General features: G+C 44.8%; 2 protein-coding genes across 11 annotated transcripts in view; one reads left to right on the top strand and one right to left on the bottom strand.

The window, feature by feature from the left end:
- The window catches only part of PKP4 (plakophilin 4), a 72,380-nt gene extending 69,048 nt beyond the window's left edge, over window positions 1-3,332 (bottom strand). For all 6 annotated transcript variants that reach the window (XM_051810393.1, XM_051810394.1, XM_051810395.1 and 3 more), the window contains exon 1: window positions 3,262-3,332. The gene's annotated coding sequence lies outside the window, so the exon portion shown is untranslated. The remainder of the gene's footprint in view (window positions 1-3,261) is intronic.
- Window positions 3,333-3,540: 208 nt separating this feature from the next.
- Window positions 3,541-24,162, top strand: part of CCDC148 (coiled-coil domain containing 148) — a 56,227-nt gene continuing 35,605 nt past the window's right edge. For 2 of the 5 annotated variants that reach the window (XM_051810169.1, XM_051810166.1), the window contains exons 1-7: window positions 13,498-13,878; window positions 16,526-16,675; window positions 18,690-18,770; window positions 20,407-20,528; window positions 23,288-23,391; window positions 23,751-23,833; window positions 23,997-24,160. In XM_051810169.1, the coding sequence (XP_051666129.1) occupies window positions 18,716-18,770; window positions 20,407-20,528; window positions 23,288-23,391; window positions 23,751-23,833; window positions 23,997-24,160 (528 nt within the window). In that variant the 5' untranslated portion in view covers window positions 13,498-13,878; window positions 16,526-16,675; window positions 18,690-18,715. Of the gene's footprint in view, window positions 3,726-13,497; window positions 13,879-16,525; window positions 16,676-18,689; window positions 18,771-20,368; window positions 20,529-23,287; window positions 23,392-23,750; window positions 23,834-23,996; window positions 24,161-24,162 lie in introns of those variants that run through there. The other 3 variants (XM_051810168.1, XM_051810170.1, XM_051810167.1) reach the window with 3 other exon arrangements.

Below are 24,162 nucleotides of genomic sequence, written 5' to 3'. Positions count from 1 at the left end.
CCAGAGAGCTCTTGGTGCTGGCAGCCCCTCCAGCTCCACTCCAAGTGCTGCTGCCAGAGCCAGCTCATCCTGCTCCTCGGGAAGGGCCATTTCCACAGGCTTTGGTTCTGGGCTCGGCTGTGGTTGCATATTTGCTCTCCATCTTCACTAGCAGTGGAACTGCCTCAATGACAGCACATTGCAGTCAAGGCTGGAACAGCAGCAAGTGATAGTTACAGGTCGTTCCCGAGAGCCCAGTTTCAGATCCAGCTTTCCAGTCACTTGCACACAAAGCTCTGCTAGGCCTTTTTCTTTTTCCTACTTAATTACTGAAGTTTGAACCAGTTTACTTGTAGAGTGACAGTACATGCCATATTCATAAGGATTTGCTGTCTTACTTTCACTAGAGGAAAACCCCCCAAACCCAACTAAAGCTGCTGAAATTCCGGAATTCTGACCTGCACCAGCACGGGTTCCTCGGGAGATGCCCACGCACTTGTACGAGAGGGTGAAACACATTCTTCCTGCAGCAGCTGTTTCCAGTTGTGTCCCACCCACTCCTGGCACACCAGGTCACGGTTCTGAAGCCGGGCAGCCTCTCCCCCAGCTCCTGCACTCCTGCAGCTCTGGGCTCCCAGGCCACGGCAGCAGAACAGAGCCTTGCAGCCCATTCAGAAAAGCCCCCTGTTCCTGGGCACTGCTCTGCCCAACCACACTGGCAACAGCTGGAAAGGAGCACAGCTACTCCTGCAGAGCAATCCCTGGAACCCAGACCCCCTGATCCCACTGCAAATGACAGGGAAGTAACTGAGAGCAGTACAGACCGTGGTTGATAACAGACTCATGGGTACACTTTTCCAGACAAGGATCACGAGTTCTGCTTGCTCTTCAGGGGTCTTTTCTGTAAAATATTGCAATAAGTGCATCCTAGTACTAAAGCCAACTACTCTTGATTACACTCACTACAGTTTCATTAAGCTCACTGAGCTCCCTGAACCAGTCACTGCTTTCCTGCACCAGACAAATAACCCAATGTTGCAGGACCTGCTAATTTTCAGCATCACAGCTAAGAATGAAAAAATACCCCACAACAAAATTAAAACATTACTCACGGAGTCCCATCTTTCAGAATTGCTTTTCATCTGTACTTAATGTATTTAAATAACCTACATAAAGTGAAGCAGAAGTACATGAAGTTTTTATTTATGTTTCCTGTTTGGTTAATATGCAGAGTGTTTCTCCACAGAGGTTTCTCTCACAGTACATGAAGATTTCTACACTAAGCACCAGACACACATTACTAATTGAGATTACTATTATTTGTACATAGCACGTACCATCACTCAGTATAAAGAATACACCAAAATACATTATAGATCCTATTTTGCTACTACACAAAGCTGCTATAAAAAAAGTAACATATCCTATCGCTTCCCTTGTTTTCATTGTGTGACTGAAATCACGTTCATTGTAAAGGGATCCTGCATTATTGTTAAAAAAAGCAAACTCCAAAAGGTGTTATCTTATTAAAATTTTAAGAAAAACTAGAACAAATTCTCCCCTCTTATAGAAGACTACTCTTTCACTAGACTTGCTCCAACTGCGTTTTATAGCAGAACTTCTATTATTAGTACTGCAATTTATCCTTAACATCTAACAAGATGAAAGGGAAAAAGACATAGTTTTTACTGGAAAAGGCCCATCAGCTTTCTACCTTAATTAAAAATATTAATAGCAACTCATTCCAGTAGCAATAAGGCCCTTCAAAAGCAATTTCAACAGAAGGAGAAAGTTACTGCAATCTGCTTTCCACAGTCAGGTTACATTCGTTTGCATGTAACATTGAAACGTTTAACAGAAACATTACAGAAGACAAGTGCCAACAAAAAGCTCTCAAAACGCACTCCCTCCACCTTAAACATGATGGACAAGACTGAATTAATGTATCTGCATAAGCTAAACAAGTATATTTAGTAGGTTCCCATATTTTTATGACAGTGAACAATTTATTTACCTCAAAAATATAGTTATTAGTTAAGGGGAAAACGTTGTCATCCTTGTTGTCTCCTAATCTCTAAACTCCAAGTTATCAAAAAATCAGAATGCTGTAAAAACTGAAAAGCTGGTTCACGCAACACTACTGCTCTCAGTCCAACCACACCTTTTCCTTCAAACAGTCGAATCTGGAAGCAATGACTAATGTAAAAGTAACAAGGAGCAGAAGGCTGTTTAAAGAAAAAAAAAAAGAGTACAAAGGTCTACGGGGCCAACACAGGCACTTGAGAAACACCCCGTTCTCCGCCGGTGAGCTGGGGATGCCTCCGGAGCGCCAGCCGGGAGGGGGAATGGGCCAGAGCAGGCTCGAGCCATCAGCTATGGTTCTCCTGTGCTGGAACAGCCCGGGTTCAGCATCAGGATTAATTTTATTGTGCCGACACTTCATTTCCCAGCTCTCCCAGCCCGAGCCCCGGCGGTTGCAGTCGGTAACCGGCACCTGCAGAGCACTTTCTGCTCTGGCACTGCAGCGAGCCCGAGGCACGGCCGGCGGCACCTCCGCGGGCAGCGCGGGCAGCGCGGGCAGCCGGCCCCGGGGCCACCGCTCCTGCCCGGCCCCTGCCCGGCCCCTGCTCCCACTGCGCCGATGGGAGAGCGGGGGCAAACACCGCTTAAAGTTGCCGAGCCGCGCGAGCCGCGCTCCCGGTGCGGGCCGGGGATGCTCCGCCGCTCCCCGGTAGCGGCCGGCGGGAGCGCGGCTCGGAACTCTGCGGTCACACAGCGGGTACGAAAATCTACATTCGACCCCGTGCGGGGAACACCGCGGCGGCAGCGGGGCCGGGGACCCCCGGGAGCACCGCGACGGCAGGCGGGGACACGCGGGAGCAGCGGGACGGCGGCGGGAGCCCGAGACCTCCGGAGCACCTGGCCGGCCCCGGGCAGCTCCCGCCGCTCTGCCCGCGGTGCGGCCGCCCGGGGGCCGTGCCCGCCGCGGCTCCGCTCTGCCCGCGGCTCTGGCCCGCGCACGCCCCGCGCACAACGGCGGGCCCGGGCTCGGCGCGGCGCTCGGGGCAGCGCCCGGGCGGCGGCTCCTCCGCCCGCAGGGCCCCTCGGGGCGGCCCTGCCGGGCTCTCCGCGGCCCCGCGGGCGCGGAGGACGCGCCGTGCTCCGCCCGCGGGCCCCGCGCGGGTCCTCCGCGGCGGCAGCGGCTCCGCGGCTCCTCGGCCCCGGTGCCCCGGCGGGCTCCGCCGCTCGCCCCCCTCGCTCCCGCCCCCCGGCCCCACTCACCGCGCGAAGCGGCCCCGCCGGGCGCGCCCGCCCTACCCCGGGGTCTCCATGGTGGCGGCCCCGCCGCCCGCCCCGGCACCGCCCCGCCCCGCGCGCCGCGTCACGCGCCGCCCGGCCAGGCGGCCGCGCCCATTGGCCAGGCGGGCCCAGAGGCCGCGCCCCATTGGCTGCTGCCCCACGTTAAATCCGCCAATGGCAGGGCGACTTGAGGTTGCCGTGGTTACCGATGCTGTGCGGCGGCGGGCACAGCGCGGGACCGGGCCGGACCCGACCGAGCCGAGCCCAGCCGAGCCCGCGCTGTGCCCGGGCCGGACCCGACCGAGCCGAGCCCAGCCCAGCCGAGCCCGCGCTGCGCCCGGGCCGGACCCGACCGAGCCAAGCCCAGCCGAGCCCGCGCTGTGCCCGGGCCGGCTCTGTCGGGCACGCCCGCCGGACGGGCCCGCGGGGCCGGACGCTGCCTCGCGGTGAGTGTCCGAGCGCGGCGGGGTGCAGCCGGGTGAGAAAGGGGCGGTGCGGCGGGGCCCGGCCCTTCGGCCACCCCCTGCCCTGCCGCCGGAGCCCCGCGGGAGCCGCAGGCCGGCCCCGTCCGGCCGCACTGCTGAGCCGCGTGCTCCGGGATGGCCCCGCTCGGGCGGGGAGGTCGGGTCCCCGCAGCACGTACGGCCCGCGGGCCGCTCCCGCCCGACGGGCCGAGTGCAGGCGTCCGGGAAAGACTGGAAGGTACTTCCCATGGTGTTTGAACATCCCACTGCTTTGAAGCTTCTGGTAGCGGCTGAACTCTCTTGATGGCGTAGGGAGGGGTAGATGGACTAAAGAAAAGCCACTATCTCTGAAGATGCTGTAAAACACTTTAATAACAGGTTTTGTGTGTTAAATGCTTGGACACGCTTTTGCATCGTGTGCTTGTCCTGAACAGACCACCTGGGTGTGTCACAGGTACCTGACTGGTTTCCCATTCGCGTTCCTCTCCTCCCTCCTCCCCTCCACAGCGATAGGCACTCACCACTTCACTGAGGGATGCAGCGATGACACTGTAAGTGGCTAAGAGGAGCCAAGACCAAATTGCCACTTGAATCTTCCTAGAAGTGCATATGTTCTCATTTTATTCTATTATGCTTTTGCCTTTTATCTTTTCCCGGTACTTGTCTAGCACGCTAAAAGGCTCTAGACGCTCTCCTGTAGGCAGACTTGTGTTAGGTGTAATTCAGCGAGCAGCTCTTGCTGTCTGAAGAGGTTGTTTTATTCACCCCTTCCCATTTCATTGAGGCACACTGTGTAGAAATCTTGCTGTAAGCTAACCAAGAATTATCTGCATTTTTACTTGTGTCTTTTTTTTTTCCATCCAGGTCAGTTTTTCAGTTTAGTGTCTGATGGGATTCACCATATTTTTATCTTGGGCATAAGGACACGTGAGAACTGTGATGTGGTTTAATCAGTGTTAACACTATAGGTAGAACTGTGCCCTTCCCCTCTGTTCAGGAAGGAACTGCACGTAACAAGGAGGTAGGTGAACATGGAGAGTCACCTTTAAACTCAGAATTCTTACAGTCCCTTCTCCTAATTTCCCGCTAGGAATGCAATCTGCTATGCAGAAACCATGTAGGTTATTGGTATGATACTTAATCTATGAGGTATTTGCTATTTGCATGGAATAATACAGTAGGAACTCCCACAGCATGATCATATGCCACACTGAAAACACCTGGCAGCTGTAAACAGGGGTCTTGAGTCCTCACTGCTCTGAAGATCGCATGATTCATACCATGTGAGGTGGATATAAAATGTTACCAAACCAGAATAGTGGCCTCCTTCTAGGAAATGGGAAACAGGAGCTGAGAGGAATAACTGTAGAAACTTAGTAAAACAAAGAGTAACAAGGGTGAAATAAGTGGGGGAAGAGTCAAATGAGAGTGGAGAAGTAGGGAAAAGGAAAAAGAAAATGTGAAATATGTAGATCTAGAATAAAGGGAGGAGAAAGTACAGAACCTCTGAGAACAGTGGCCTTCGTTAGTTGCAAGGTAGTTTCTACCAAAGGTGTACTGGATTAATTAAATTGACTTCAAATCAGTCTCAGCTGCTTTTAACCTGTAATTTGGGTGTTGTAGCACTGGCTTGGCTTCCACAGATAACAGCTTTTGGCAATGAAGAGGCTTATTGCCTCCAGGTGAATGGAACCATTCCTGAAGTCGCTGTGGGGACTGTGGAAGGCACAGGCTGCTGGCAGGACATGGGAGGTGGCACCATGCCACCTCCAGGCCTCCCAGGTTCTGGGTGGTTCCAGGTGGGGCTGTAAAGCCCAGAAGGATCAGAAGAGGCTGGTCCAAGAGCCCTGTGTCCCCATGGAGCCGTGCGTTGAGAGGTTTGGCTGTGCTTTACACTTGCCCACTGGGGTGAGATGGGATAGGGTGAGAAATACTGGCATGAAGGAGAAGGGGTTCTTGAGATGGTTTGTTTTGGCACAACACAAGTCTAAAGAATGAAAAGTAGCATTTGAGATCCTGTCAGGTTTGGAAATATATTGAGTGACTGTCGGTGAAGAGCAGCTATTTCATTCTATCTGGTATTAGTCATCCCCTTACAGCTGCTTTATTTGCTTTGGCACCCTGAGCAGCCAATACATTATCTAATTGACTGCTGTGTGTCCCAGCCCAGCGATCCTGCGTGGTTATCCCTGCACTGAGCCCAACAGGGACAACAGAGGCTGTGCAAAGGCACCCCATTTTAACTTTGCACTGCAAATGGCTGCATGCTTTGATTCCTGATTCCATGAGCTGATAGTGGGCTTTGTCAAATACATGTTTCAGTTCTTATATCAGTTTTGGGATCAGCAACAAACAAGTACAGTTTCCTTTTATTCACCTTCTTGGGGATGTATCTGGAAAGTAAGATCTGTTTCGTTCTCAGCATCATTTGGAAAGCCCTGATTCTACTCTGTTTGCAGTGCATAAAAACCTGCGTGCCATGTTTTCCTTCAGAACCTTACTGGTTTCTTTTGAGCCTGAATCTGATCTCTTAAACTGATTGTGCTCCTTTTCATTGGTTTAGAGGGCAACATAGTTAGCAGGCATTTGCTAGTTGTTTTGCTGCTGTTGTAGTCTTTCAATATTTCAAGTCCTTATGTTTACCTGCTTCCTTTAATCTATTCTGAAATTAATCCAAATTCAAGTCTTTCTTTTTATGTATATTCCATCTTTAATTTTAGTGATTATTTCTCTATTTGCAAGGTTATTTAGGTTTTCTTATTGGATGTAAGCATGCAGGCACCGTGACTAAATAGTGGGAATTGTTGGCACAGAACACTTGAACCTTGGAAATGCAGGGTTATGAAGACAAATATCAGTCACAAAAACAGTGTTGCTTGCTTTTTTTTTTTTTTTCCTGGAAGCTATTTAGAGCTATCTGTTTTATCTATAATCTGTTACAGATACTGAAACAACAAAAGTTGGGGAAGAAATACCCGGAGAAGAGCGATGCCCATGGCAGGCTAACTGAACACACGGGCAGCTGTTTGGAGCTCACGTGGGAATTTAGTTAGATGTGTGGGTTTTTTCCCCTCGTTAAAACATACTATTTGATTTCAAAAGTTTCTGCAAGCCGTTGTGTTGATATCACAGCAACTCAGACAATCACAATGCAACTGATTTTGGCTAATTTGGAGGCTGTAATTTTATTTGCTATAAAAAGCACTAAATGTTCTCCTGCTTTTTCTCCTTCACCTGGTAGGTGTGGCACCTAACAGGTGTATTTCTGCAGCAGTGGGGGACTGAGATTTTGCTGTTTCAGCGAGGGCTTTTACACAAATGTTCAGTTTCAGACAGTGCCGTTCAAAATTACTGCTCTGCCGTGGGTGGAGACTGCCTTTCCCTGTGGTGCAACAAAATTGTGGGGAAAACTGTTTGGATACGGCCAGGTTGTTTGTATTTTCTTCCTTTTTTTTTTTTTCCCTGCATGGATTTGAAGCATCAAGTAGGAGTATTTGATTCAGGATCCTGCAAAATGCTCAGCATGGCCACCAGCCTTCTGATGGCAGAGCCCCCGTGCTCTGGCTCAGCTGCCACGGGGAGGACAATGCTGCCCTGTAAGGATATCTCCAGCCTTCCTCGTGCCAGCAACAGGATCCTGCAACTGTGCAGGCAGCTGGATTTCACAATTGGTGCAGTTTCCCCAGAAACCTCTCCAGCACACATGCTCTTATTTCCTCAGTTGGCTTAGTTTCCTGGTGAAGTGCACTGTTCCTGCCTCGAACGCTGCACTGAGCAGTGGGAGAGTAGCTGTGGGCAGAGGGAACAGGGGGCCTCCTCTTTTGGCAGGAGGGGGGAACGTTTTGCCCTGGATACCTGTTCCAGCAGGATGGAGGTTTGAGGAACAACAGGTTGCTGGATCACAGTGTAAGCTCAGTAACCTTTTCTTGGCAAAAGCAGAGCACCCTGTCCCCATATATTCCTTCCCCTGGTGGTGTGGCCCCAGAGCCATGTGTGGGTGTTGTATTTGGGCTGCAGGGGGGCAGGAAAAGGGACATCCTTGGGTGAGCTGTGCTGCTGAAGCCAGGTCCTAATTGTGAAACCAGGTTTGGTCACACATGTGCACCTGTAAGTCAGGGCTGCTCTTGGACTTTTTTGCACTTGACAAGACTGGACAGCTTGGCAACAGCCAAGTGGATGGTTTGGTGAGAGGATGGGAGGAATCACCAAGTGGGATGTCCAGTAAAGACAAGAAGGTCAGCAGTTGGCCTATTCTGTGGGTTTTCAGGTCCCTGTAAGTAAAAAGATAAAAAAACTCTAACCAAAGCACAAAACAACTCCCCCCCCAAAGCCCACAGACACAGCAAGAAACCCCACCACCCTATCTGTGGACAATGCAGGTACTTACATCTGCTCAAGGACAGGGGAAGGCCTGCTAAAATCCTTTGCAGTTCTACCAACTGCTGCAGTTCTCAAGCTGAACAAAATATTACCCATCTTCTTGCTGGGCTGTGTTTGAGGCCTGGGAAGAATGTTGAGAACTTAAACAAATTGTAATCTTTCGTACCAGACCAAGGATACAGAGTTTCAAACTGAAATCTAGAGATCCCTATGAATAAGGAGGCAACAAAGAAAGTGTATATGCAAAAAGAAGATTGATTCATATTTTCACTGTACATTTCTAATGGCTGGAACTGAGAGGCTTCAGACAAGCATGGCTTGTTTTTTGTAGTAGCATATCGGACACCATTATGCAATAATTTGAAGTGCAGTTGTGCCAAATGCTTCCCTGCACATAACTCGGCCTAGCAAAACTGGCAAAAGCTGTACAACATGATACTGATGCTCCTGACAAAATAACCTGCAGTGGCTCCTAAATCACATGAATTATCTCTCCCTCTGGCTTCTCTCTTGTAGGCTGCAAACAAATGTTCTGTTCTGACTCCTGCTATGCTGCTGAGACAAAAGTTGGCTGGGCTGACTTAAGGATGGTGATACAGAGTCTTTGGTGTCAGCACAACCTCACAGGGTCCTGCTCCCTCAGGTTCCTCCTTCCCCCTGGCCCTGGTTGTGTCCCACCTGCAGCTTGGTGAGGGAAGGGACCTGTGGAGCTCAGGCAGGTGAGATGCAGAATTGCTCTGAAGTAGAACCATAAATGTGCAAATCACTGCAACTCCAGACAGCCACAGCTCCTCATAGGCTGTAACAGGGAAAAGTATCTTGGCTTAAGGAGAAATTGGACTTATTCAGACAGTCATATGTTCTCAAAGCACTGATAAGCTGTACCCACAACAGCATAAACTAATCCAGCTGTATCCTGCCTGCAGTTCATTAGGAGATGCTGGCACAAATTGGACTGTCAGCAGAGCTGTGGGGAGGGGGGCCTCCAGCAGTGGGGCAGGGACCCTTTCCATACAGATTAGGTTTTCTAAAGTAAAAAACATCAGTAACAAAGCTAGCATGAAAATGTGGTAGGTGGAAGTGCTTTAATTTAAAAGACTACACAGAAGACGTGCAAAATGTGAGGACAACTTAAAATCACCTCTTAAATTCCATAAAACAAGGAACTGGAGTCCTCTTTCCCTTCCTGCATTGAGAAAATCTGGGCTTTACTAGTTAGAGAAAATGAAGCTATCATGACTGAAACTGCATTTCCAATTGTTCATTTTGCAGCACTGGAAGCAAAATCACATTGGTTGATTTATCTGAAGAGCAACGAGGCTGTGATTTAACAGCTGGAATCCAGATACTTTGCACAGATTTTTTAAAGCCCAGTCTTCAGTAGGTGTTTGTTGGTTTTTCTTAGAGTGGCTCAATGGCTCCTTTTTACTCTGAGCTTCTTTAGCTGTCTCCCATTGAACTTTTGCTGCTACTTGGTATTGATTGTTTCAGTATCTGACGGTTTAGTGGTTGTGATGCCTCTTGCAGAACACACTGTTCTGCTGCAGCTGCTTTGAGGTCTTGCTGCTTGACTCTCCTTGCCTGTAGAACTGCATCCTTATTCCAACGGCCCTGTGTTACTATACATGGAATCCACCTTGGAAATTCCTGTGCTACAGGGTGGATCCTGCCTCTGGATGAGAAGTGCCAAGCCCAGGTACTTTATTATACTGCAGGGAACGTTGATTCTCTGCAGTTTTGTGTTACAGCATCTTTACTTTTGTAGTGCTAAATGAATTCTGGAGATGTGAGTATTTTATCTGATGGATGCAGAGCAGCAGAGGGGGAAGTTGCTTGCTGCACTGTTCCAAACATCCCACTCTCCACACAGCCTGGCCAATAACAGGTGTGATTTATGGACCAGGCAGGTACAAGTCGATTTAAAACATTTGTTATTTCTTCAGTAATGGAGAAAATTATAGAGTGCTGTAATGGATAACTCAGCCTCACATCTTCCAATAAATCTTTAAATGAATGTGTTCAAGCATATTGTTGGTAACTTTTGTTATCTACGAAAGTAATAAATAGGAAGCTAGATGGAACGTTAATAAAAAGGATATAATAAACCTGCAAATTTCTTGTGTTCAATGCAGAAGTCTGTAAATGATGCCTCAGAATTTCTGCCTTTAGCTCAGCAAAGCAGGATTTTGTCCAGGAGTTGTGGCTGGCCCGTCCCTGACAGTGTCCAAGGCCAGGCTGGATGGAGCTCTGAGCAACCTGGGCTAGTGGAAGGTGTCCTTGCCCACGGCAGGGGGTGGGACTGGGTGGGCTTTAGGGTCCCCCAATCCCAACTGTTGTATGATAATTAACCTCTAGAAGTGTCAGAGGATTTTCTCAGTTCGTGCTCTCAGTCAAACCTTGCAGTTGGCAGATGTGCTGGCTGCAGCTTTGCAATCAACACATTTGCTTGGTGAAAGTGGACTGAGCTTCTTTTGTTCAAAACAACACAATGTAAAATGCCACCTGACTCACTTGAGCCAATGTGACATGGTGACTTCTTTTCCTACCCTTTTTATGTCAACTTGTCGACTTCTAAAACATTTACTTTCTTTTGTTTATGTGCTTGTTGCAATGTTTTTTCTATGTGAAGTGTTTTTAAAGTTTATTTTGTCTTGGGTTTTCTAAAAATATTCAAAGAATGGAGGGGGACTAGCTGTCCCTTGTAACATGCAGATCCTTGGAAAGCAGATGAGCTATTCCCTGTCCTTGCAGGGTGACAGAGCAGTCCATGAGGCTGATTGTTTTAAGTGTTACTCAAATTGATCTTCCTACTTTGGATTAAGTTTTACTTAATGAGGAAGTAATGAGATTATCATAGACAAAAAGGACTATGTCTCTTTTGGGAACGCACCATTTCAGAGACTTGACTTTATTTCAAACAGATCCATAATTCTTTCTTCAGGGGAATGTAAATTTAAATTGCAGTCAAACTATGGGACTTCTCTAGCAACTGTTTTGACACTGAATTATTGAAGTATTATACTGTGTATTTTCCTGGGGAAAGGATTGACTGCTGCAAGATTAGCACATTCTGGATGGGTGCCATTTTCAGATAGTTAGTTCAACCAGAAGAGAATGGATCTGATTAAGGGATAAAGCTGGTTATTTGTTTGTTATTTGTACTCTGTGCCCTACAATGGGACTGATTCTTCGCCTCTTTTCCCTGACAATAATTAGGATGAGAGGGTTCCAACAACTTCATCTTAATATTCCTTTTCTTTGAATGAAAACATGCAGTAGCTAAGCAATAACATTTCCATTAAACTTTAAAATCTTAAAAGAAGCCTTCCACAGATTTTTAAGGAATCTCCAGCTATTCCAACAAGGGCCTGAGAATAAGGGATATCTGTGTTGGGGGATTTTTTCTGACTTTGTATTTTTTAGGATCATCTGCCCTAATCTGCAATCCAGGTTCCACTGATGCTGTGTTCCAAGTTTTCAGTCAGCCCGTGGTTCAGCTCTGGTTTGTAGTGCTGTACACCCAGGACAAGTTACTGAGCCTCTGAGGATTGTGGGATTCACAGACATGAGGAGCAGCTGCTGCACTGTCATGGATGGTGCTATTAAACTGGGTTTTGTGTAGCGCTGGTTCACGTTATCGATTTTTGCGTTTAATAATGTGACTGATTTAAAACACGCATAAAAAGTTGTGTTTTAGAAGGCACATCCAGGCTGTTCAGCACTGTGCCCACCCCCAGCAGTGCTGCCCCTCAGTGCCTGAGCAGCAGTTTGGCTGGGAGGGAGAAGTGGCACTCGGGACCCAAATCTGCAAAGATTTGTGTGCAAATGACCTGTTGAATGGAGACAGGGGATTAGGCTCCTTCCACGTTACTGGTTAAGCTCACTGGGAGCACTCACAGTTGTGGAACCAGGGCCTGGCCTGGACCTGACTCATCCCCAGGAGCAGCCTGGGGCAGACTCTGCTTGCTCCAGAAATGCTGACTAACACTGGGGAGTTTAATTTCTATTTAAATGAAAGGGAGGAGGATCTTGCCTCAATATTGGCTGTTCCCATATGCAGGAATAAACTGATGTTGTATACCTCAGGCACCAGCAAAGGTTTCCACTAAGAAGTGTTTGGTTGAATTGGAGATGCAATCTTTTAAGAGGTCACATTTGGTATTGCCTAGAAGAGTTCAGAATTGTGGTGAAATACTAAATTATCAAAAGGAGGAGATACTGAGGATTGGTAAATCTCATGCTTTTTACTGCTGCTAAAAGATTTATCTGTGTCTGGCTGCAGGTAGAGCTGAGTTGGTGTTCTTGGGGGACAGGTTTCTGTGTACAGGGGCTTCTGGTTGAATTTTTTGTACTTCTTTCTAAGATGCATCCAGACTTCTGGTATAGGGACTGTATTGAAGTTTGAGCCATGTCTTGAAGCACAGGGTCTGAATTTGGGCTTAGATGGACTCTTATAGTATTGGAGAGATTTTTAGCTATATTGGCTAAGCAGAAATAAATTTAACTGGCAGTGCTTTTATCATTTTGATTGGTACATTTGCTTACTGAAGATAAAATACAGGTTTATATAGATCTTGTCCTTTTCCAAAACCATGTCAGCATTCATTTTCAGTGTTTTAGTGAGATCATAATGTTGAATTTATGATAACAGAAAATGATGTCTGTGAAAAGCTGAGATCAAATACAAATGTATGATGTCACTGTGGAATAGAGAAATGGGGTGGCTAGAAGGGAACAAGGACTTGGTTAATCAGGCACAGTAGCCTTAAAATTACAGAAAACTGCCCATAAGGTTTTTTCTGCAACAGTTCTGTTTCTGGAGATGTATTTGCCTGCTTTCTTTTCAAAGGAGGTAAAGCTAAGGTGAATACGTGAAATTTTGTTCAAGTGCTGACATTAAATCAGAAATGTGTCAGTAGAAAGATATTAACAATTTGCCAAAGGGATAAGTAAATAAATAATCCAGAGGGGTAGCTCTCCTGCTGCTAATCTTACTGGTATCCATAGTTATTTTTCAAAAAGGACAGCATTTCCTGTGTTAGGAGAAGCTTGTCATTTAAATCTGGCCAGATGGAGCCAGATTAGGCTGATGGCTCCCAAAATGTGCGATCCAGGAGAGTGATGCTGACGTGGCAGCTGCACAGGGGACAGTCATAAAAGGGGGTTAGGGAGGGAAGGGGGTGTGGTGGGTCCAATCTCCTTAAAGCTTTCAAGTGCTTCCAATTTTTCATGAATAAGTTGGTTTTGCCTTTGTTTTAGGGTCAGATAAGAGTCCCTGGTAGTATACTCTTCCCAAATTTATCACTAGAAGTAGCACTTGGATGGTGAGAAACCAAAAGAAAGTGGGGGGGAGGAAGGCTGACTGCCTATAGCAGAGAACTGGGGTTTCTTTTAAGCTTGTGAAAGACCAGACTGTCAGCTTCTTGTGCAGTTATTTTCTAAAGATAGGTGTTTCATCTGGCCTTTACGTTATTCAGCATTTTGCAATGTCTCCTCACCCTGATTTGTTTTATTAAGCTAATAAAATCTTAGCCCTACTAAAGGTAGGTATGGTGCAGTAATGAAATTGTCAGCTGGTATTCCCTTTCTCTTCATCCGGCTGAAGTTCCTGACCTGACCTGGTTTTCTTTTAATTTATTTCTAAATCCCTTGCTCTTGTTTTTGACCACGAGCAGCAGAGCTGGAACAGGTACTGATGGGGAAGGTAGGAGAATAACCAGAAGCCAGCCTGGAAATCACACTGGGGAAAGTCCAGGTTTGTCTTGCAAGGTGCTGCTCATTCTGCCAAGCCTGGGTAGGGGTTGCTGGTACTTACAGAAACAGTTTGCATCCTCCTGTGCAGTTGTACAGCATGTAATGCTAACTGGCAGAGCTCCCTAATGCAGCTCTTTGCCTTCTTCTTTTAGAGCTTTCATTTTCTCTCTTGTTAATGATTTCCTTGTGGCTGTGTCCTAAAGAGCTGTGTTTGAAAGTTTCAAATGCTAAGGTGTTAATCTTCTGGAATCTGTTCATAGCCTTTCTGGTCACAAATGATAAATGGATTGACCAAGTTCCTGGATAGTGTGTTCGGTTCAAGCTGCATTTTGTGGATATTAATAACTAATGGCTAAAAAAACACCACAGAAACAAACCTATTCCCAAAGAAACTGTGGCAAGGGAAATTAAGTTCCTCTGGTTCGAAGCAGTACTGCTTGCTGAATAACCTTCCTTAGAAAGGAGGTATAAAAATTTAAGTTATTCTGTTGCACCCTGTGAAGGCAAAAATATACTTTAGTGCAATTAACTCTTCCTGAAATTGATATTTCTACTCTTTAAGTAGTTTAGATTCCAGAACGCATAGGTGTATGGAAAAAAAAATCATTAGCTGTAACTCATTAGCTCTGTTCATGAGGAATGCTAAGTCTGTGTTGTAAGATGTAGCATGCATTCAGTGCAAGATTTCAATTGAAGCTGACAGGGAGCCTGCTGGGGAGGGGTTGAGCAAGGACCCCCAGAATTAATCACCTGTCAGTTAAATTTCTTGGGTTTAAACCTACAAATAATTCTATCTTTGTAAAGTGTCTTTATGATGTAAATACACTAAGCCTCACCCTAAATTGATTTCCTTTCCCCTTTAATACTGATTCTACAACCAGGAGAAATACTAACATCTCATAGAATTTAATGGGAACATTGACATAGTTGAAATTACTCTTTTAAGGTTATAAAATACAAAAATACCAATAGTCTCTTCAAGAGCAAAAGTATGAAGGTGATTAGAAGCACTGCCAGATGCAAAATGTAGTGACTCTTGTTAAAAACTAAGATGTGCCCTGAAACATTTGCATCACTTTCCATGAACTAGAGTGGAAATGCAAGAGGAAGTAGAAAAAAAAAAATCTACTACATGTGATTCTCCATGGGTTATACTTGCAAGAATGAGAACTAGAAGTAGATTTTATGCAATGTGAAATTGCTGAATCCCTGGGATCAGAGGGATTTCCTGGGGTGGTGCTGGGGCCCTGAGCTCCCAGAGCAGTGTCGCTGCTGTGGCACTGGGCTGGAGAGAGGGCTGGGACAGCTGAAGGTGGAGGCTTGAATGCCCTTTCTAAAGACTAACCATGTGAAAAGAGCAGTCAGAGAATGTTCTGAGGTAAATTGTGTGCTTTGTACCACTGAATGCCCTCCCTCCCTTGAGCCTGGGGGAGGTGGGTGCTGAGAGCTGCCAGTGGTCGCAGGCAAAGCCAAGGCAGCTTTCACTGTTGTGTGTCTCTCCTTTTGACTCTGCAAAGAACTCTGCTGTCCCACATGGTAGTTGGGACTATCCCATGTTTTGTTTTCCTTTGTAGATATATTTTCCTGCTTTTCCTTTGAGGAATTCTGGTGGCTTGGTTGAAGCTGCTGCTGGTGCAGATCTCCAAAGCTCACGTGGTGCCCCAAGCGTTGTGCAGACAATCTGCTCCAAGTGCAGTGCAGATATATTTATTTCTGTTTGCAGTCTCACGACATGATAGCCCTGCTGATATCTCTGCTAAGGAAATCAACATTGCTGAGTAAATATTAACCATTGTACACAAAACCCTCAAGAGAACTTGCTGTTGTTTAAAAATGGTGCTGCTGATCTGAAGAGCTCCAATGGCTCTGCTGGAGAATGGCCAAGCTTGTTCAGGATCCTTGGGAAGGTTCTGGCCCTTTTTTTCCTGACCCATGTAACTACAGGCTGCATCTGATAGGGGAAGAAGAGATTTGATGCAGTTAGTCTTCACTCCTATGTTATTAATAGCATCAGTAGGGTTACAGAAATACCAAGCCACATTTAAATATTCACATTTTCCTGACAGAGCCTATGAATTGAGACTTATCTTTCTAAGAAAGAAATCTATGAAAGGTTTAGACTGGTCAATCAAAAAAGTTTTAAAATAAAGAATTTAAATACCTTGTGATGCTTTCCCTTTTCTCTAAATCCAGGTATTTACTCTTAAATGAAAGGGTAAAATTCAGCAAAGAATTTGAGGTTTTTATTATTAGTGTTTTGAATTTTCCCGTTCAACCTTAATGACTGTAAATTCAGTGGGAGATTGTCACATAATTGTGCTGGACTTTCCAGAAAGTGCTGAATATTATAGAATTCCATGGAAATGATGCCAGTTTCAAGGGTTTCACTTTTCCTTTGTTATGGTTCCCTTTCTGTCCCCATTTATAATTGCAGAATTTCGTGATTTGTCTACTTTCCCCTTCTCCCAGGAAGACAATCTTGGAGGCTGGAAATCTAAGGGAATTATGACAGCAGGGAGACTAAACTAAAACTAATTTATAGACTTGTAAACAACCTGAATAAAAAGAATTTTCTTTACATGTCTTTTGAAATTATCTGTCCATAACTTAAAGATTTGTGTGTTGGTGATGGAGCATTTCTTGTTCAGTTGTATTTCCAGTGACGAGTCCTAGAGACAGAAAGGCAAGCCTGTGTGTAGCTGACCTTTCTAAGAAGAAGCAGAAAATCACATTTTGTCTTTAGGGGGAGAAGAAGCAATATTTAAACTGTCTTTGTGCATCCTGAAGAAATAAGTAAGGTGAATCCCATACTTCACTGTGTTATATAAATCCCTACCTTAAAACTTTACATATAGAATTAATTTGAATTTTTTAAAAAATCTATTCCAGCCAAAGTATATGTGCAGTTAGGAAATTGTATGTAGATAAGCTGATGTATAGATAAAACATTAGCATGACAAATGGGCCAAAGTTGCTTTTGGTATGGAGAATTGCCTCATTTGTCTGGATGAATCTGGCAGTGTTATATGGTTACAAATTGAAACCAAATAATTACTGCAAGCAGAGAAAAAGAGAATCAGCAGTACGAATGTGCTAACATTTTCCTTCCTTTCTTTCCCCCTTGACTTTCCAGGAGGGTGTAGAGTTTGGCATAGAACTGTGACTTTATTTGCAGGTGACTATCAGATGGTAAAATACACATTAGTGTTTCAAGAGGAAAATGAACTCCCTCATGTATTTGCTGGCTTTTGTGGTTTTTTAAATTTCAATATTTGTGATCAGATGATGACATTCAGTGTAGCTTCTGACCTATTGATCCTGCCAAATACTTTCAGCCCAGATTTGCAAAGGCCACTCTTGGGTGAGGACAGGGGACATTTAGCCTGCAAGGGACAGTCTCACAGCCTTGCTAAAGAACACTGGAGACTGTGCATGAAGAAGCTCTGAGAAATGTCACACTTTAGCCATGAGATTCACTGCTTTGCCCTTGGTTTGGTCCAGGAGTGTTCCCTGTGCCAAGCCTGCTGCTCGTGTGTTTTCTCTGCCTTGTCCCTTCCCAGTTCCCATGGACAGGACACCCCACACTGAGCACAGCAGCAGGGGGGTGTGGCTGTGATTTCAACTGCATTTACCGTGTCTGTGCAGTAGGTGTGGACACTCATTCCTGGGCCTGTGGGCTGTCTAAGCTGGATTTTTACACTGTGTTGTTTCTGATGGTTCCTCTGTGCAGAATCCTGTGAGCTGGAAAGCTCACAGGAAAGTACAATGTTGACTGCCTTTGGTTGCAGTCTCACATTTTTATTTGACTGGCATTAGTAGCTCTCTCTCAGAGTAGTTCCCTTTCCATTGCTTCTGCTGCTCTTCCTTCCCACCTTCCTGTTGCATTGTGCCACTCTTGGAATTTGTAGGGATAAACTAGTTCAATTCACTGGAACAGTGAGGAAATAACTCCATGATACACCATTGAACAGTCTTTGCTCCTCTGCTGTTTACTGTGTTGCTGCTTGCTGTAGGACCAGACAAAAGTCAGAGGTATGACAAAGAGGAGGAATCCTGTGTGTAGGGAATTTTGGCTTAGTAGAACAGGGTTTGAGGGAGAGGGTTTGTGGGAGCCTGGTTGGACATGACCTTCCCCTTCTGGTGTGACTCAGTGGTGGATTCGGTTGGGCTCAAACATTTCAGTTGGATCTGTTGCTTTTATTTATATGCCAGACCTGAGGTGGCATCCATGTATGTTTAATTATGGTGAAAGCAAGGGGCTTGAGACTTCAAAGGTCTTTTTACAGTGTGGTGTAACTTATTTTATCTTAAATGTCACAGTAATCCCACAATGATGTGGGTACTTGATACAGCTGCTCACCAGGAGCTGAGCCACTGCTGCTGAAAGAGCTGACTGGGTTTCACAGGTGTTAATGCAGAGACTCCTAAAGGGATCAAGACACAGTCTCTAAATGCAAGAAAAGAGTGATCTTTTCAGGCTTAATTTCTATGAAGCAAAGAACACCTCAAAAACTGATCTTATGTTTGGGTCAAGGGACTTGTTATATTCTGAAAAGCATAAAGCAAAGACTAGATATCCGTGTGACAGCATTACAGATTTCAGAGGAAATAATATTTTGTTTTCTTAGCTGGTAAATGATATGAGGCACATGAAATCCCTCTTAAAATGAGAGATGAACTTGAGGAATTTCTGTCCAATTACATTTTGAGTGAGATGTACCTCTTTCAGAAAATAATATATATTTTTGAATGTGTTTTTAGATTGCTTCCACAATGTTAGTGTTCTCAAAACATCTGTTTGTTTCTCAACAGATATAAAAAACATCTAAAAAATAAAAATGGCTGAACTGGACCATGGAACATTGTTTTCAACTCCTAGGATTAGTGATGGAGGTGTGTATGCTATCATGTTCAAGTTTAATTGTTTTATCAACCACTTGTGAAATACTCTGTGCAACTAATAGCTGCATATGGAAGCTGCTATAGCTCTCTGATCATGGTTTGGGTTGGGAGGGACCTTAAAGCTCATCCTGTCCCACCCCCTGCCATGGGCAGGGACACCTTCCACCAGCCCAGGTTGCTCCAAGCCCCGTCCAACCTGGCCTTGGACACTCCCAGGGATCCAGGGGCAGCCACAGCTTCTCTGCCCAACCTGGGCCAGGGCCTGCCCACCCTCACAGGGAAGAATTTCTTCCTCGATTCCTGTCTGAATCTGGCCTCTTTTCAGGTTAAAACTGTTGCCCCTCGTGCAATTTACAGGCCCTGGTAAAGAGTCTTTCTCTGTTTTCATTATAAACCCCCTTTATATATTGAGAGGCTGCAATAAAGCTTTCCTGGAGCCTTCTCCAACTGAGCATCCCCACCTCTCACAGCCTGTTCTCCACATGAGAGATGTTCCAGCTTTCCAGAGCGTTTGGGTCTGGAGTTTTTACCTCCTTGAATGTGGAATGATTTTCCTTGATCTCTGCTGGACAGTGTTTCAAGCAACCTCAGAAAGAAGGAAAAAAAATCTTTACATAGAAAAACCCACAAAGGGGGCTTAAAAAAGCTGCCTAAAGACCGGGAGAAAGGAGGTTGTTTGTACTAAGCTCACAGGGTAAAAAGGAAGAATTTAGTGGATCAAACTACTGGATGCTTTTTGTTTAAGGTATATAGAGAATAAAGAAATAGTCTTAATACAAGATCAGAGCTATAACCTGCTTAGCATAACACTGACCTGGTGGAATAACTGGTGTGATGAGAAGATGAATGGTGAGAAAATGAGGACTGGTGAGCAGGAGGGAAGGAGGGAGCCCTCCCTCCTCTGTGCAGGCCGTGTGTCCTCTCCCCTGCACAGGGGCTGCCTGTGAAACTCTGGATGATGAGGAGGAGGGGGAAGAAGCCACAGTTCTGTTCTGAATGGCAGCCTGGCACAGTCCCATGAGCCAGGAAATCTGTCCATAAACACTGGGCAGCTCTGTCTGAGGTTACCTCAGAGGTTCTCTCTGGTTCTGTTGGCAAATCCCATTCAGGCAGGGTTTGCAGTCCTGATTTTCTGGAGTTGTTCTGATATAACTGTTGGTCTGTGTGGCTGGGGATGCAGTGGGAAATGGAGCTGCAACTCATCCCCTTTGCATGGGTTTGGTAGTTTTTATACCTCTTAGAAAAAAATCACTCCATAGGTTGCTCAATCCGTAGGTTACAATAAACATTGAGGCAGTTTTCTGCTTCCTGCAAGAAGAATGCATATATTGAAATTTAGGTATTTCTGTATTAGAAGTTACTAAAATTCCAGTAAATGCAGTTTAAAGTGAATTCATAACGAAATTCACATGTAAACAATGCTTTTAAAACATTTTGTAAACATACAGCTGGTTACTGTTTCTTATATAATTCTCATTTCCCAACTAACAGTCTCTGTTATGGAAACTTCTGGTGTTTAAAATGTACTGGTTCTAATTTCTATCTATAATGCTTTCATTTTATGACTCACACTTAAATTATTTCTCCAGAATTTGAAATGACCTTATGTGTTTTATGTGACAACTAGAAAATCCAGTGATTCCTGCAAGAAAGGCTCTTTGCAGTCAGAAGTACAAACCTGTTGACTATAAACATCTGCATGAACTTGCTGCAGAGGCAAAAATGGCCTCTGAAAAAACTCAGTTAAAGGTAGGATTTTTGTATTACTTGTAATGCGAATGCTTTTGAAGCTCAATGATCATATTTCTTCCAACCCCAAGGAATCTGAGAATGAATAGGGATAAAAAATTGATTCAGCCAGAGGGAATCAGATATGAGAGTTTATCCCAGTGTTACTGTGATTTGGATGTGTTAATGTCAATGTATGGACTTTCTTTGAATCAGAGATGCAAAATATGTGTGGATTCTGCTTCCTCAAAAGACAGGAAAAGTTTGTATTTGAGTGCTTTGTGGAAACTCATCCAAACTTATTACGTAAAATCAGAGGCAATGAAGAATTTATGGGAACAAATGGGAAGGTTGACCCAGACAATAAGCTAAACAAAAAGATATGAAGCAAGGATTTCCAAATGTTAAGCTGAGGTAGATCCTAAAAAAAAAATAGAAGTGTTTAATAGCCATAAAATGTAAATGTAGAGTTCGACAGAGAGGTATAAATAGGTGCAGTAGTGTTCATGTGGTAAAGACCACAGGAATCTGTTTAATAGTACAGAAGGGTGACAGTGAATGAGAGAAAAAATGCATATTTATATACTTTCTTCAATACAGGAAGCACTGCTTCCTTTAATGCATGGAGAGATCATATACCAAAAGTTCTGGCAGATATTTCTTCACAGATTGGCAGCACAAAATTTTACTGAATTCATCCAAACTTTATTTTTTCATCTTTCTTTTGGGTTTTCACCTTTTCAAGTGTTTTCCAACTGAGTAGGTAGTAAAATATATATATTCTGAAAACTCCACAGAGAACAGTATGTGTTCCCACCTACTACTTTTTGTTGCTGATTCAAGCTATCCACATTTAGAAGAGCTGGTTTACTCCTCCTTTGAGGCAGAACCAAAGAAACAAATGGTAAATCAGTTGTTGACTGTTTAAGAAATAAAAAGACAGCACACACAGGAAAAAAAAGGGTAATATTGCAGCAGTTACACATAAATACGTAAATGACATTACTGTTGCTATAAAATAACTTCAAGAGCATATGTAAAGATGGAGTTTTGTTTCACCTTAGTTTTAGAGCCAATTTGAAGATGTATGTATTTTCAGATTGCTTTAAATAAAGTGTTCTGTTTGCTGAGGTCTAGTTTTAGTCACCTGATGGTAACCAAGAGGAAGCTGTAAGTAACTTTTTCAAGATGAAAATAGGTAAGCAATAAAAATAAAAGACATTATGTTTGATTTAGAAGCATTGTAATATACTGGTTGAGAGCATGGCACGAGTGTGTTCCAGCTCTCTTCTAGTACAGCCACACATGCAGGTTCCTTGTTTCTCAACCACAATCACACAGTGTCTCCATGGCCCCTTTTGCAGCTTCTTATCCCAATAATGCCCCATAACCAAGTTTGCTGCCAAGCACAATGGATCAGCCACATTCCAGCTGCTCTCCCTTATTCCTGTCTAGGAACCAGGTATATTCAACCAGATGTACAGAACTCAGGTCCATCTGAGATGGGGAAATGTTTCTTATTTCAAAAGTAGGATTTTAGCTTTGGTGATGGTGACTGAGGGGCTGTGATTGGAGAATTGCTGGGACCCTCCTTGCTTGCCTGTGAGTGCTGCCCAGCCCAGTCCTACAGCTTTCCCTGCTGGTGTCCCTGGCCCAGGCAGGGCAGGAACACGCTGGGGGCTGTGCCTGCGTGTCCTGTGTGTGTTCCCAGTGCTCTCAGCACAGAGGGCTCAGGGGTGGCTTTGTGCAGCTTGCCCTGGGCAGGACAGTTGCAGGTTCATTCCACCTGAGGCAAGGGAAAACCCAGCAGTTTTGACTCGGAACATCATTCCTTTGTGGAACTAGATGTGGAGTGAGATCTTTATTCATTTCTCCCTGTTACGAACTAGGACAAGGCTTTCCTATGGTTTTTTCTTGTCTTGCCATTATCTGCAGGAAGGAGGTTCTGGGCAGGGGAAAAAAGGGCCTGTGTGTGAATTGTGGGAGCCACTGGAGTCAGAAGTTGGCTGGGATAGGGATGGGCAGGTGTTCTGGAGGAAAGGGATGGCAAGGCAGCACGAAGAGAAGGAGAAGGAAAGGAGCTTTGTTCTCTGTATGCACTGAGAGAGGGGCCAGGGACAGTCAGGGTGGCAGGAGGGTAAGAGGAAATGTCTCAGGGATGTCTGGCAGCCACAGGCTTTGATCCCTTTTCCTTCACTGTTGGCTGGCCAGAATTGTGTGGCTGCCTCTTCAGCAGCCTCCCCTGGCACCTTTTCCTCTGGCTTAAGGACTAACTCCATCTGTCTCAAAAGCAGGTATTCCTATTTTATCTGAAGTGTGAAGCAATGTTTTTGTGAAGCCCTCAAACAGTTTCAGAGCCTCTTTAATTGGACAGATTTTGTAAAAATACTCTTTTAGTCATACATTTTTGAAATTCTTTTTCTTGAAGGACACACTTTCACTCTTTCATCTTCCTACCTGTAAGAATGTTTCTTTCTCCTGCTCATCTTCCCCCCTGCTTCACCCCTGGGAAATAGGGATGGAAAAGGAAAGAAGAAAATGGACTGCATTTTTTTTCATTTTCTCCTCTCATTTAATTGTGACTTGAAACGGAATAAGCTTCCTTTTCCCCATGAAAATTGGTTACACTTGAACACATTGTTCTTCAGAAAAATGCTTTTAGAAAAAAAGTTTGGAAAAAAGCTGTTAGGTTCATCATTCTGTAGTAAAATTTTCAATATGAGGGCATTTGATAAAGCTATTGAACAGATTCAAAATACAAGCTTTAATTTTTCCTGCAGATTAAAAAAGCAGAGCAAGTTTCAAAAATTAACAAAGAGCAAATGCTGCTGAAACAGCACCGGCAGGTGTGGTGGCAAGAGCATAAGAGGCTGAGCGAGAGCAGGTAAGAGCTGAGGAACCTGAAGGAGTCCTTGCTGAAGGAAGACAGCAGCAGCCAGAGTTTGTGTATGGAAGTTTTCAGTTTGGGTTCCTTTGGAGTCTGTCTCTGGGTGTGTGTGTTGAGTTCACCCTGAGAACAGGGACCATTGGCACTGCTCCTGTCTGTTGCCCTGGGTACTGTACAGACACAGATCAACAGCAACATTTGGGGCTTTCTTGCCACCTTCGTGTCCACATCCTGCACTTTATCCCTTCCCAGGCAAAGAATCCCCTTTTTAATTAATTATTTGAGGCTTATCATTCTTGCAAATAAAATTAATAAGAAATTAAAGCTTCTGTAAAATCCATGTTCATACCTTTCAGGCAAAAAGCAGAAGGAGAAATAAAGACTTTTCTCAATGAAGAAAGTCATAAGCAAAACTTCTTTTTGGATTTGAGGGACTTGGGTAAGAATTTTTATTAATTTCTTAATTATTATTTTAAAGTCAAAATTATCTCGATTGTTTGTTTGAGTTTTTAAAACCCTGTCTTGACAGGTTTAGATTTGGAGAGCACAGTGCTGTGTAATATTTTGTGTGTTTGAGAAAGCTTTCTTTCGTTTGGATCCAGAGCAGGAATTGTCCAGGCAGCGGGACACTTACCAAACAAACAGTGTAGTTCCTGTCTGGCAGCTAAAGGAGGATTTAAAACTCAAGCTGGCAGAAATGCAGCGTTCCCTCTCAGAAGAATCTTGTCAGAAACCTGAGATCGATTCATTTGAGATATTACAGCAGGT

Source organism: Manacus candei, unplaced genomic scaffold (assembly GCF_025592945.1).
Source record: "Manacus candei isolate 608988 ecotype Guabito, Panama unplaced genomic scaffold, ASM2559294v1 h1tg000077l, whole genome shotgun sequence".
Classification (NCBI taxonomy): Eukaryota; Metazoa; Chordata; class Aves; order Passeriformes; family Pipridae; genus Manacus; species Manacus candei.
This window is presented reverse-complemented; position numbering and strand designations above follow the sequence as displayed.